The 15948-nt window shown below is 39.8% G+C and overlaps 1 protein-coding gene across 2 annotated transcripts in view; it reads right to left on the bottom strand.

Moving 5' to 3' along the window:
• NYAP2 (neuronal tyrosine-phosphorylated phosphoinositide-3-kinase adaptor 2) overlaps positions 1–15194 on the bottom strand; it is a 123953-nt gene extending 108759 nt beyond the window's left edge. Inside the window, exons 1-3 of one of the 2 annotated variants that reach the window (XM_075570124.1) lie at positions 15128–15194; positions 13856–14869; positions 5927–6168 (exon numbers count right to left, since the gene is read on the bottom strand). In XM_075570124.1, coding sequence (XP_075426239.1) covers positions 5927–6132 — 206 coding nt within the window. In that variant the 5' untranslated portion in view covers positions 6133–6168; positions 13856–14869; positions 15128–15194. The other variant, XM_075570123.1, reaches the window with a different exon arrangement.
• Between the last annotated feature and the right edge of the window lie 754 nt (positions 15195–15948).

Raw genomic sequence — 15948 nt, 5'->3', positions numbered from 1 at the left:
CACACAAACACACACTCTGCAACCCCCCCAATATACACAAACACACACTCTGCAGTCCCCCCTACACACTGTGCAGCTCCCCTCCTCTACACCCACAAAACACACTGCAGCCCTCCTCCACCCTTTACACTCACAAAACACACACAACACACAGCAGCCCCCCTCTACACCCACAAAACACACTGCAGACACACACACACTAACAAAACAGACTGCTGCCCCCTCTACATCCATAAAACACACACCAGCAGCCCCCCTCTACACCCACTGCAGCCCCCGTGTAAACCCACACACTGCAGACACACACACTGCAGACACACAAACACACACACAAAACACTCTGCACCCCTCCTCCACCCACAAAACACACACTGCAGCCACCCCTCTGCACCTACAAAACACACAATGCAGAGACACACAAATCAACAATACAGACTCTGCCACCTCTACATCCACAAAACACACACCAGCAGCCCCCCCCCTATTCACCCACTGCAGCCCCCTGTAAACCCACACACTGCAGACACACACAAAACACTCTGCACCCCTCCTCCACCCACAAAACACACACTGAAGACACACACACTGCAGCCCCCATCTACAAGAACAAAACACACACAGTAGAAACACACCAACAAGACTCTGCTGCCCCCTCTACACCCACAAAACACACACCAACAGAAGACACACACTAATAAAACACTCTGCTGCCCCCTTTACACCCACAAAACACACTCAGCAGACACACAAACCTTGCCCCTCACTCTCCTGTGTGGAGCTCTCTGCAGACAGGGTGGGGGAGGAGTCAGTGCCTTGCTGGTGCCTTGTATCCAATCACCTCCCCTGTCTAAGTGCACATTTCACTCTTTGTGAATGAAACCTGAAAGCTGATTGGCTGAAAAACTTGGCAAGCTGCCAAAAATTCCCGGCCATTACTGATTGGATAATGCCCAGAATTTTAACCAATCAGAGAGTAGGGATTTCAATAATGCCCTGAATTTACCAGGTTTAGCCTATAATACTCCATATCAGCTGGTTTAGGTCACACTGTTAGAGCTGTGGCCTAGAACAGCAGTGTTGGTGGATTCTAGTCCTGTTGGGTCTGACACCATTCTAGTCATTAGATTGCTGCATTAGGCTTATCAACTCTATATAGTTAGTGTGGGAAGGGACTCATTTAAATTTACTTTGCATATCCAAGTCAGGTACCTCAGGTGGGCTAATTTTTCATCTCAGGCATGTCTCCCTAATTTATTTGGATGGATGTTTGAGGAGATATATATACAACTGCCGACTGCTAATCAAATAAAAAAGTTCTCACTGTGAGTGCGAGTTTGTTCCTTTTTTAGCAATCCGCAAACTGATTCTGAATACATCTGTGGATTGTCCAAGATTTGTCCGGGAACTGACTTTTTATTGCCGCTGAAAGAAAAAAAAAATCTGCAGTTCCGGATTTTCCTTTGTCAGAGTGACCTGCAGAAATCTGCGGATCAAAGGAACTGTGGATCCAAGGCGGATCCAAATTCGCCTCAATAAATGTGCCCCTCTCTAGTCCCAGAGACTGCGCTATGGAGAGCTTGTGCCTCTATATAACTAAGTGCCAGGGTCATCACTCGGACATTAAAGTGCTGGGGAATACTAACTTAAAGAGGAAATCCAACGCGGGCAAATCCCATTAATTTCAGCTCTGCGGTCCTCCTGCTTCCGGAGATACAGAGCTCCATAAGGGTTGCTAGTAGCTGCTCTGCTTGGCTAGCAGGAATCACGTAATGGCCGCTTTTCAAAGTCCCACGCCCTGCGGGCCAATAGGAAGCCATGACGTCATCCGGTACAGCTTCCTATTGGCCCACGTGATGCAGAGCCTTAAACTTGGAGGAGATACTGGCACCCCCTTCAGAGGTAAGTTTCTCGGTAAGAAGGGGATCTCTGGAGCTGAAATTAATGGGGTTCAGCACCGGAGACTCTCTGCTTCAATCCTATATTTTAAAAAATTGCAATAAAAATCACCCACTTGGATTGCTCCTTTAAGATAATCCTTCTAAACATGCTGTCACATGTTCTGTTTCCTGATCACAAATGTTCATTTTGAAACTGGAGGTTGGCTTAGAAGGTTTGCTAGAATCATTCAGATCTCCAAACGTTAAGGGCAACGTACAGCTGTAGCCAGACTTACTGTTTTCGGCACCGGACCAAGCTGCAGGCCGTGACTGCCCAAGAGCTGGAGGATTATCACTGCAGGGGTCCAATCTGGCTGTATGAGACCGACCCCCCCACAGCGCGACCACTGCAGTAATATCTCTGGAACAGCGGCTTTAAGCTTTTTCAGCTCTGGAGAGAGTAAGTCTCGCTACATCTGTATGTTCATGATGCTGTTGGTTCTGGGAATAAGAGTGACTTCCTCCGAATGGGTCCTATATGTTCATAGCTCGTAGCACGGTATCTAATGCACTCAGATCCGGGCCAGCTGGGAATATTGCAGGGCTCGGTGCAGACATGTGGTACGGGGACCCTTACCTTCTCATTCGCCATCTCTTCCTGCAGGGTCCCTCATCATGGCGCCGCAACCTCAAATTGCAGGACAACGGGACGTCATGTGACGTTGTGATGCATGCATCACGTTGCTATGGCTATGTGGCACTGGCACCACGATGTGGTGTCATGACGTAACGTGACGTTCCGTTGTCCTGCCATTTGACGTCACAGCTCCATGATGAGGGACCCTTCAGTAAGATAAGAGGCCACGCACTCCCTCCTGGCAATCAGTTTAATTGTTGTGGGGAAGAGCGCGGAGCCTCAGTAACTGCTGGGCTCGGCATAGTGGCACCAAAAGCACAGATAACACACCATAATAGTTGGAAAACATATGAACGCTTACTAGATACTTTTATCAGCAAATGTTGACATTAAAAATCAAACAATGTTTTTACATTGATTTTATTAAGCCATATGCACTTACTGTATATGATAGTGGGTAATACAAAAATCTGCACCCATGTATATGTACTTGAAGATTGAGATGTATTAGAAGTAGAGGTGTACAGACTTTTCAACTGTATACAACATGTGGAGAGATACCTGCTAACACACCTGTGATACCTAATTTAAATAATTTAAATATACTTTGGATATTCAAAAGATCTTATTTCCCACGTACATAAAGTGTATCCACAGGTAACTCTCTCTCCCCTCCCTCTCCCCCTACCCCCTCTCCCCCTCTCCCTCTCTCCCTCAATCAAAAATGACAAAGTTTGAACAAATATGTCAAACTTGATAATTTCACCCACAAGTTTTAGGTTAAAAAGTTCTGATGAACTCTTTTGAATTTTTGAACTTTTTCCTAGTGCCAATTTGGGCACATTTGCACGGCTCTAATTAGAAATATAACAATCATATATACAACCTCCTTAGCTACATGTCAAAAAATGCCCACGTGTGAGGCCACGAATCGCGTGCATCCGATTGTATGATGTGGGATATTAGCAGCACAAAATGCTTTCTACATTATATTGGTTTACAGCAATTCCCAGCATAGTTCAACAGTTATATGTAGGTCCAAAAATATGCATATCTATTACATACATTAGCATGCATGTAAAGTATTCAAATTAATGTTAATTACAAACAGAAATGCTAACATTGCATTTTTTTATTGTACTTTACCCATAGTACTCTGGCTGGATTTATGTTCATTTACTTTATGGAACCATCATGTAAACTAAAGCATTCAATATAAATACAAACCAAAGCCAGCATTAGTATAGATTAAATGGAATTAAATGTTGATGAAAATCATATTTAAATTCGTCCACTTTTACATGGAAGGCTGCACCTGGAATAACTCTCTTGGGCTGCTAGAAAAGAATAAATGTACCTCTAATCAAACAAAGTAGGCCAGGGACATCATTCCTCTTTCCCCTGAATGATGCTGAAAGAACACAGCAGTATAGAAATCATGCCTCCCCAGAGTAATGTCCCGAAGGGTAACTTAACACCACTGTGAATGTAAAACAATCTTGAAGATAATAGTATTTCAAATAGGGATAGTCTGTAGTGACATACAGATGTGGCACGACTTACTATTCACGGAACCATGGCATCACCAGTTCCTGGATTAACGCTGTGGGGGTATCCGATCTGGAAGCATGGACCCCCCGCAGCGTGACCATGGAAGACACAGCCTCTGGCGCCCCCGACAGTGTCTTGCTATGGCTGTAGGCAAGGCTTTACTAATTAGACTGACCAGTTGGTTTCCAAAGCTTTCTTATACGCCATGCACAGGTAGGTACCTAGTTGAGCAGGAATTGATTGAATGTTTCAAACACAGTATTATTAGTCTATGTACTGTATGGGGCACAATTACGACATTCATTAGCATCTTATTAACGCTAAATTAATTCTGTAATACAGTAAGTTGCAGAAGAGATTATCTTGGTTTGTGATGACAATGCAAGATGCAACTAAGGGAAGGTCATTAAAGGTAATTAAAGAGCCATTCACTCACTTAATATAATAAAAATAATAATAACGACCTTATTTAATACAGCGCTTTTCTCTCAAATGGGACTGAAAGCGTCTCAATTACAGTAAGGTGTGCAGTAAGCAGCACATAGGAATGTTAGGCTAAGGCCCCGTTGCACGCGCCCGCCTTTCGTCCTGGCGGCGAGTGCACGGCACTTCACCGCGATCTGCGGTCTGTAGGGAGGCGTTTTAAGTGCGGGGTCATGGTCAAAATGGGTCGGTGTGTGGGTCCATGATGGGGGGGCACGGCCATGATGCACATTTTCTGATGTGTGTCTGTGTGTCTGTGTCCAGCATTGAGGGCTGAGCATGGTTGAGGAAGGATCCACCCCCTGCCGGCGATCTCCCCTCCTCATTGGCTCCCTGCCACACAAGTGACGCGTCACCGCTCAGGATCACAATCCTATTGTAGCCCCTGCTGGCTGACGCGTCACAGTGCAAAGAGAGCCTGGCAGCGAGGAGGGACCGGGGCCGACAAGGGAGGAAGTAAGGAGCTGGTGAGTGTCACGCACGCAGTCGCGCGCACTGCCAGATGCAGCGGGACCCAAGCCTTGCACACCCAGTCCCTGCCCAGATGAGCTTACAATCTATGTTTATGGTGCCTGAGGCACAGTGAGATAAAGTGACTTGCCCAAGGTCACAAGGAGTATGTCTTCACTCACTGAGCCGCTCCTTCTCATTAGCAATAGAACGTAACTTGTTTCCTTTGCAAGATACATTAGAGTATTTAAAGCATATTGGTAACCTAAGATATCACATAATATACTTCCAGCAACAGATAGTATTCCAAATTAAAGCAAGATGTACATTACGTGTGGAATGGTGAAGAATGATGAATCCATTTTTTAACCAGATTACTTACTTTACTTACTGTACCTTATCCCAGCTCCAAATAATTATTCTAGGTTAGAAATGACTTCCACATTAACCATTTATGCGTAGTTACATAGTTACAAAGTAGATGAGGTTGAAAAAAGGCACATGTCCATCAAGTTCAACCTATGCTAAATTTAGATGACAGATACTTTATCCTATATATATTGATCCAGTGACACATTATCTAATGATACTGTATCTCATAAGGGGAAACATTTAATTCATTCCTAACTCCAAATATTGCAATCAGATTTCTCCCTGGATCAACATCCTTCCCATGTTTACTTATTTGGTATATCCCTGTATACCTTTCCTTTCTAAAATACTCACTTGACTATATCTGTTGTTTTTTAAATAGACCTTACAAGTGGATTAGCCTCAACAACAGCACAAGCATCAGCCAAGGTAAATAGCCTACAAATGGTTAGAATAAAGTTTGACTATCTGAAGGTGAAGAGGAGAAATCAAATGCCGTGTGTAACATTATGTACAAACACTCTTTTTAATGGCGCGACCCAATGATCATATTTACCGTTTAATAACTTCCACTTGCTTGCGGCGTTTCTCATTTTTTTCTTTCAAGTAAGCCAGGTTTGTTTCGTTTCTCATGCGATCGTTTTCTCGAGCGATGTCTGAAGCATTCTGTATTACCAAGCCGTCGTAGGCCTTGAGCCCCATATCTTCAATATATTGGAGAAAGGTGCCCAAAGTGTCTTCCTCTTGGTTTGAACTCATCATCTTGCAGGGGATAATGATAAGAGCAGACAAGTTGTCCTGTGGGTTAAGCAAACACACAATGTCAATAAGCTTAGGTTTACACTTTGATGTATTTCAGTGTCATTAAGGCCGCTATTGAATATACTGTGAAACTGTTTCTCTGTGGTGAAGAAGTGTGATGCTCAAGAAAGTGGGATTCTATTATTTTCCAGCACAGGGATGTGGCTTCACATAATAATGATAAAGAGCCTAGGGGGTACAATCTGCCACTTTGGCTGATATAGAATAGGCCCCTAAGTGATGTGTTATTTCATTAGTCTTATACACGTATTCACTAAATGTTGTGATGTCCAGTAACTGTGCAAAGTTTGTCCAATGTCACCTCCTAAAATCCCTCTCCTAGATTACCATTACATTTAGGATCACCCACAATGTTCTCCTCCTTACCTTTAAGGATCTCCACTAATCTGCTCCTCCCTACAGCTCTGATCTCTTGCTATGCCCTTTGCTTGTCTCCTGTGTTCTACCCATAACTGTCTCTTTTCCACTCCTTTCACCTCTACTGCTCTCTCTCTCAACACTTTTCTCTTACCTGCGGGACTCCCTCACACAGTAAATGCCAAGTACCTTCTCCCCCACCTTCATGACCAACCTGAAAACTTACCACGTAAATGAAGCATTTCAATTGCCTGGACCCATGACTATTGTCCCACAGTCACTCCTGCCAAGCCCTACCATCTGCTGCACTTTTTCCCTCACCCGCTGCTGTCTCTGTAAGTCTCCCAACATACCACTAAGATTGTAAGCTCTCTGGGACAGGGATTTCCTTTCATATTGTCTGATGTTAGTTATTTGTTGCACTTGTTGTATTATAATTCCCTGTATTGTCTCTTAAAGCACTAAGTACAGCTGTGGGTTCTATATAAATAAGGTTATATATACTGTACATACATACATACATTACAATGTTTGAATGTTCGCACAACAGAACTTCCAATTCATATATTCAAATAGACAAGTGGAATTTGCTGGTTTGCATTGACAAAGGACTAAAGTCCCTAAAAAAAGGGTGCCCTCCAGTCTACACATTTTGTCATGTTTCTAAGAAACCAGTGAAATAATATAAACTTATATAGCACAAAATACTGAAAGAAATAGAAGGAAACATATAGTGTACTTCTAGTACACACAAGCCACACTGACTTTTTAATTGGTAACAAATTTCGCAAAGCAGAGTCGCTTTATTGTGTGTTTACACTATTATCTTTAAAAGCGGCCCTACTTATTTAATCATTCAGTAGCAATGGTTATTTAAACGCGTCATCTTTAATCTTAGCAGAACAGTTCTAGCTAAAAACTCTGTAATAACATATGGTAGACCAGGCTTTTTAAGAGCAACATGTTCACTGCTGTTCTACAGAACAGTTGTTCAAACTGGTTATCCTTCCAAGAATTGCATGAAATATTTAATAGCGAGGCCAAATTATTTAAATGAATGATTGTATGTTTGTGTTGTACATAATGTTTCGGATGGGGGAATATCGGTCATTTTATCTGAAACAGCTTTTATCGACTTCAAATTTGGTACACAAAAAACTTAGGGCCAGGTTTAATATTCTGTGAATCTGTCTTTCTAGGCTTTGAATGAAGCAAACCTCCTTTGCAGTCCAGGAAAGACAGCTTGACAGAGAACTGAATAAGGGCCTTGTTGAGTGGTGAAGCAGTAACCCCATTTAAAGGAACAAGGTTGATGTGAAACATAGGGACAACAAAATATTTGCCTGCCCACTACATATTGTAGCCTTTGCAATGCATGTACAGTAATTGTTCTTCCGTGGAATGGCAAAGCGAGAGTTCCAGAACGTTTTTCTAATTTTCGCCAAGCCTGTTCCAATCTCTAACATCCTTCAGTGTACAAACTACTACACATCACGATTCTATGCAAGAATGTGCAAGTACTGTAAGCCCACACTGTTTGTCATTTTAGCGCAGGAGTGGGCAACTCCAGTCTTCAAGGGCCACCAACAGGTCAGTTTCTCAGGATATCTCTGCTGCAGTTCAGGTGGCTCAATCAGTGGCTCCATCATTATGGCGGAGATATATCAGGGATATCCTGAAGGCCTGACACTTGAGGACTGCGTTTCCCACCTCTGCTTTTACCCCTTTACTGCCAGATGGGCGTTCAACATACTTCTTCAAGCACAGTATCCCTGATGCACTTTGTTTACCAATTACATCATTGTTGAAGATTTTAACATTTTCTGGGTAGACGCCAATAGATATTATAATTAATATCTAATTAATGTAAGTGCAAATGGGATTAAAATGCACACAGCATTGGCTAGACCCAGTTTCTTTTCCAGACAGTCACATTTCTACAGCCCACACCTTCCTTATGTCTAAGGTCAGTCTTTCAGTGTCCGCTTTCTGCAGAATGAGTGTTTTGGCAGCAGGGAAAACTGAATAATTTTCTTGACAATCATGTGCTGCTTTCAGGCTGTTTGGGAGGCGACTGTCTCAGTGACAAGGACAAACCTTCTGCATGATTTTCACAGCAAGGACTGAATACAAAACCACTGTGACAATCTGGACAATGGATTATTTAACCCCTTTAGTTATAAAGAGGCATGCAAAGTACTGTATGCCATATATTACACCAAAGTTCTCTCCATCACCGGACTGGTTAATTGGTGGACAAGGACAAAACAGATTCTTTCTAGACACAACAAGAAAATCCCCACCCTTATTCGCACATTGCTAAATAGATAACAGATATGTGTATACATTTCTCTTTGTGATTTCTGCCCAAACTGCTAAACATTTGCAAATACATGAATCAGTCAAGGTCATGTCTGAATGGACAAACTTATTTTTCAATGCAGCCTGCTTTATTTATCATTTCCATAGCTATGTCCCACAAACTATTTTGAGGTTTGTTGGCATGACTTGGCTCACCTCAACCCAAAATAACCATTGTAAATAGTTTTGGTCATTTAAAGTCAAACTGATGACATATGATAGCATATTTGATCCCATTGAACATGCTAAATAATGCATTTTTGTCTGGAAGGTTTCTGTCACCGTGCTCCAGCTCTGCCCCTCTAGTTATATTGCTAGAATGCTGACCTCAGTACAGGAGGAGGAGTGGAACACATGCTGTTCATTAGAGAAAGTGCATAGAGACATGTTCTTTCTTAACATGTTAGTGCATGCATATTCTCCCTGGTGGCCCCTGATTTAAGTGTTTAGCCACTGATGTCACAGGCAAAGAAAATAGGGAAATGAAAACAAGGCTAAGACAATCTTCATGTACTGTATACTTCTATGTATGGAAACAAGGAATAAGATGGCACTCTACTGGACTTATGATGTGTAGGTTTATTGAAGGGTCGACGTGTTGGTCCTACTCTGCACTTTATCAAGAACTTCAATAAACCTATATATAATTTGCATAAATCCAGTAGAGTGCTATCTTATTCCTTGTTTCTACACATGGGCCTCACTTATATTGTGCACCCAGATAAATTGTGAGTGGTCCTATTCATTGTTGATTTACCTTTGTGTATGGACCATAACAAGTAGGGTATCTTACATTTATTTTTCTCAGTGCAAATTGTACTAATAATGTGCTTTACCTCTTTTTATCATCTTTATATTATCATGTTCTCAGTAAAAGTTAAAATGTATGTACATCGATTGTGATGATCACTTGAATCCAAGGCCCAGACTCATTAAACTCTGTAAAATCAGGGAAAATAACGTGACGGTACCTAAATCAGGAATGGACATTATTTGCCCTGAGGTTAATGGCATATTCTAAAAATAAATTATATGGAAACATAATGCCTCTGCTAGAGCTCATTAGAATAGTGTTAACATTATGTTAGTTCAAGATAGTGATACATTATCTGCAAATAACGTGGCGTTCTTTAATTCTTAGGAGATTATAGGTGGCACACCACTGTTTTAAAGAATTTTTTTTTTTTTGGTGCTCACCTTCCGTTGATCCTGGCATCCCAAAGCTGGATCCAAAGTAATAGCAAGATAGGAGAAAGGAAGAGGCACACAAATTGTAATGGAATCAAATGATTTCAAATGTATTGATGCATCAGAGCTAACAATAGTAACGTTTCAGGACAAGCAGTCCCTTCCTCAGACCAAAGGTGTTTGGTCTGAGGAAGGGACTGCTCGTCCTGAAACGTTACTATTGTTAGCTCTGATGCATCAATACATTTGAAATCATTTGATTCCACTACAATTTGTGTGCCTCTTCTTCCTTTCTCCTATCGTTCTTTAATTCTTGGTGTTACTCTCAGCCAGACACTGGAATAGGGCTTTTTGGGGGGAGAGGAAAGTGAAATAACGCAGGGAAATAGCATTATATTATTTAAGTCATACCTAAACTTGGCGTTACTTCCACCCAGACACTGAAATAGGGCTTTGTCTATTGATTCTGCTCTGTTTCAATGTCTGGATGGTAGAACAACTGATTTGGGAATGATGTAAATACTGTAACACAATGTTATTTTTTGGTGTTAACATTAGCAGCACTTTGTGAGTAGGGGATTCAGACGCTAATGGCTCATTTGCATCTAATTTACATCTCATTCTCCCTAACGTCCATTGTTTATACTGCTAGGATTTTAATGTGATGTTACCATAAGCCTAACGGAATTTATTACATTTTGGCCTAAGTTCATTATTGGTAATTATCAGTGGATAGGCCTCCTTGATAGTTTGTAGTCTGTTAAGGATTCAAAAACATAGGTTGAAAGAAACCAGCCTTGAGATACTATGTAATGATCTGCATAGAAGCAGAAGAACAATAATATAGGCAAGTGGGTTGGTACAGTATACTTCTGTGTTGAGGAAGAGACATAATTAGTACAGACTACAGTACAAAACATTATACTACTGTATATTACTGTACATTGAATACTGATCATATACAGAAGTGCAGGGGTAGCCATCTCCAGTCCTCAATGGTCCAGTCTCAACAGGTTGGGTATTGTGGATATCCCTACTTCAGCACCGGTGGATCAATCAGTGGCTTAGTCAAAATGACTGAGCCACTGGTTGTGCCACCTGCACTGAAGCAGAGATATCCCTATTACCTGGCCTGTTGGTGGTCCTTGGGAAATGTAGTTTGCCACTCCGGCAGTAGTGGATATTTTTGAATATTCCTCATGAAACTAACATTCTGTAGCCATATCTATGAGCCTATCCTCATGGTATTAGACCCAGATTGGGATACGTTCATAAAATACAGATGTAGCGAGATTTACTCTCTGAAGAGCCACAGATGAAAAAGCTTAAAGCCCCGCCTGTGGCTACAGTCGCGCAGTGGTGGGGTCCATTCTTCCGTATAGGCTCAGCGCTGCAATAATCCTCTGGCTCCGGGGCCATCACAGTCCAGCGGCTTGCTCCAGTGACGAATATAGTAAGTCTTGCTACATCTGTACAATATCTTTGAGATTTCGATCACGATGTTCAAAGACTGTTCTGAATGCTAAATGTTATTTAAGTGTGATAGGAACACATTTGACAATCAAAGGGCAATCAAAATAATTAATAGGCAACGATCACATTCTGTCAGTTTTCTGACTACAATGTATGCGGTATCAGTAGAAGAATAGAGGACATTTGAAGCACTAGTAAAGCTTATTTAGACTATCGTGGTTCTCACCAACTGCAAGTAGATCATTATTTGCTGGCTGATCAAAGTGCAGTAGGTTCTTTATTTCTCTTGCTATATACCACTGCCCACTACTAAATGAAAAGACATGATTATATTAACGAGAATACAATATGTGTCTGCAGAGAAGACAATGAATATTCTGACACTGCTGTCCAAAACAGCATAGTGGACAACTCATTGCTTTTGACACAGCTGGATAAAGCATTCCTGCAAACACAATGCAAAGGCCATAAAGTGAATGATAGCTACTAAATTGTATGTTATTCTGCCCTTTGTGCTTTAAATCAATGAGTTGTTTTTCTCATTACCAAGTGACATTAAGATGTAGTAGTACAAGCAAACTTGTCAAAATTATTTAATACCGATGCAGGTCGTTTATTGTCAAAAACAATAAAGATTTACATCATGTATTCCCCTTTAAGAAATTAAATACATTTATACTTGCACTGTATTTAGGACATGATTCTAAATGCAGGTAAAAAAATATCTTGCACCCAAAGTGTATGTATAGTGCTAATATACATTGTTCTATAAAATATACAGATCTGATTTTGTTTAGTATTTGTTGGGTGGGTGTCAAAACGATTTATATACTGTATGAGTTGAGCCAATGTGATTCATTACATTCAACAAAAATGCTGATCAGCATTAACTGGAAGGGTAAAGTGTTCTCTGTTTTAAGCTTGCCTTCAATATAAATTGCATTTACTAAGAATGTAGACACTTACACTTTTCTGCATTAGCTTTTAGAGTACATCACATGCAGTGTTGGTTAAAATCTGCTATGCAGTAATTTACTAATACATACATACATGCATAGCTTTTGAAAATACATATATTTTTTCCCATGCCATAAATCAATGGGGGTGATTTAAAAAACAAAATAGCAGGCAAACTAGATGAGTAATTGATTTGCAATTCGACCTGTTGCATAGGAGAATGTTTAATTGATATGCTAGATATCATTTTACAAAATAAAAATACCCATAATGTGTGCAATCTGAATTCCCTTTGCTACTGTGTTTGCAATGTGTTTGTATTTGCATATCAGTAAAAGAAAAACAGTAGATATCAAAATACAAAAAAAATTCCATTCTTGGGACACTTTTGTCCATTTAGTGAAATATATTTTTGTTAGAATTTGCTTTATCAACACATTTGCTACCAGATAGCCTGAGCTTTGGCGGTGAAAGGGTTATATGTCTGTATTCCAGTTTCATATATTAAACTGGTTACATAAAGTAAACATACAGTAAACATTTGGTAAAGAACATACAGATAATAGTAAAATCATGATACCCAATACATACACATTGAAAGCCTCAACAGACCCTAAATAAATATTCAATTTAAAGTTAGATGTGGCAACTTAATTATATTTAAGAATAAAATATGGTATCATAAAATGTCTTGGCACAATAAAACTACTGAAAGTGTACAGGGGTTTCCTTTGCATTATGAAAGCATCATTTAAGTGATTACCTAAGCCTACATACAATACAGGTATTGTTCTTTAGAAGTGTGGACATATGGGCTGCATGGAGATCCAAACATAAATAAACTGGCCTAAAAAAATAAAACATATGTTTCCAACATGTACAATTTATTTTGTCCAGAAGCAAAGCAACTTCCATTGTTGACAAAAATGAAACAGTACGGATAGATTTAATAAAACAAAAACTACTTGTCTCCTAAAAGTAAATGGATACATGATTACCATGTGTAAATTGTCTTCCGCAGAAGAAGATAAAAACATTTATACAAACAGTATCTGGTAAGTGAGAGAGACTTAATCCACTATATTAGAGTTGCAATTAACCCAATAATTGTAAACATCTAGAATTCACATCACTGACATCCATCCTATAATAGATGTATGGCATAGTCATACACATTCTTTCCAATAAAGCCTACCAATGTATTTTTACAGTCAAATCTATATTTCTAGATGCAAAAAAAATAAATATACCTCAATCTTAAAATCTTAAGTTGACTGAAAGAATATTATCATAAACATGCACACTGAGAGTCAAAAATTGTACATACCAACAAAAATAATTTCTTGTTGCTCTGCCAAGTGTAATAATCAAATGTGACTTTTTATCTGTAAAATCCCTTTCCCAGGGTTGGTCTCAGTGCAATGTGAAGGAGTATTTCAGCACCATGAAACAGACTTGCAGTTGGACTGTTTTTCTTCAGTTAAAGTGCATTGTATGTTGATGATAACGAAGAATCCTGCATCACTAGTATCCTGGAAATCTTCACAATAAAGGTTTGTATGGCCTTTAAAGTTACAAAAAAAATACAAAATGTTGGTGGAAAAAGAAAGCAGTAATCTCCCCTTTAAATCCGGATTCAGCGATAAAAGAGCATAGATAATGGGTGTGTATGAATAACACCCTGTTCTGTGGTCCAACAGAGGAGACACTTGATATTTACCCACTTCACCACACACAAGATTACAGCACCATCAAATACAATCCCCTTTAGCTGGCTGTGATGCCTCATTTGAACATGTTCTGGAGAAGCAAAAAGATGTAGAAAATGTGGAATAAAATGCAATCCATTGAAATGGCTTTATTCCTGGCGAAAAGATGTGTCGCTCATTGCTATTTAGATGCTGAAGGTTTCAGGCAGTCTACTGTAGATCACGGCATACTCCCTCCCTTGTGACTGCCGGCAGACTTGCTCTCTTTCTCTCTCTCTGGCTGCTTTAGTCTGTTGATGCTGTTATACTGTAGATTAATCAGGGACTGTGAAACAAAGAGAATGCCTACCTTCTGAAATAAACTGGGATCTTTTTCCCTCCTGGTTTTGCAATCCGTTCGCTTCCACCACAGTGAGCAGTGAGCATTCCAGCACCTTGGAGAGCTCCTACTAGTTAGGCCCATTGAAAACGTGTTGGGAAGAAGCAAAGGAAATGTAGAAATGATCCAGACCAGAAAGCACCATCATTCTGCCTTAGATTTCAGCTCCCAAAGGATCAGCTCCTCATTAAAACCTCCTACCCAGTGCACAGCCTCTTGTCTGTTTTCCTTTTTCTTTCTCTGCAGTCAGGTTCTGCAATAGTGCAATATGAAATTAAATATCTGTTTTAATGGGAAGTGGATTGCTATCTCAGTCTCAAAATAGGAATCAAGCTCCCCAAATATATGTGGCTTGATAACGCATGTACACATTGACACTTAGCCCATGTTGTGACTAAAAAAAAGAAACAGCTGTAGAGGGAGGATGGGTAGGTCTGGGTTTTAGTTTGATACCTGGCCTTAACATATCTTTTCCCTACTATTCCTCATTGTACGGCAGTGAAATGCTTACAATTCATGCTGACGTATATCAGGCTGCTGCTTCTGCTGGGGTAAAGATAGGAGGAGCTTTCTAACATAGTCAAAATAACCTCCCACCACCTGCTCAGTGAATACAATAAAGAAGTGTCCTGAAATAAAGGGACACACACAGATTATTTAGTGTGTCTGCTGTTCTGCTGCTTTAAACGACACTGAACAGTCTCAGATTTTAGGTTAGGCAGATGGAAACAAACCCTATTTCAAATACTATATCTTGGTAAAAAAATATGTTTTTCTGTTAATCTCTTGTTTTTTTTGATTATGTTTTTTTTTATTTGCTTTTTTTTTTACCACAATTTCTCCAAAAAAACTATAATTAAAACATTAATATAGTAAAAATCAGGAAGTCACAGCACTCAAACAATAACATTATATTTACTTTATGTTCATTATATGCAACATGATATTTTAAGGTAATCAAAAATCATAATTATTTGTTTTTTAACAAAGTGGGGTTTTTTTTTTTTACTTTTCAGCTGTAAATAGGAAAAGGAAAAGAGCACAAATTCCTCTTTTCCATGCAGTAAATAGCTTAATTTAGCAAGTGATTCATATTCCTATGTATTATGTTATCATCATACTATTTTTTTCCAGTATGTGTTTATTCTTTTATTTTACATTAATAGCACATCATATCAAAGTTAGTAATTTCGTGTTGTACCTTTAAGTACATTTTGTATGTATGTATGTATGTATGTATGTATTTATATAGCGCCATTAATGTACATAGCGCTTCACAGCAGTAATACACGTGACAATCAGATAAATAACAAATAATACAGATAACATATA

Source organism: Ascaphus truei, chromosome 14 (assembly GCF_040206685.1).
Source record: "Ascaphus truei isolate aAscTru1 chromosome 14, aAscTru1.hap1, whole genome shotgun sequence".
Lineage (NCBI taxonomy): Eukaryota > Metazoa > Chordata > Amphibia > Anura > Ascaphidae > Ascaphus > Ascaphus truei.
This window is presented reverse-complemented; position numbering and strand designations above follow the sequence as displayed.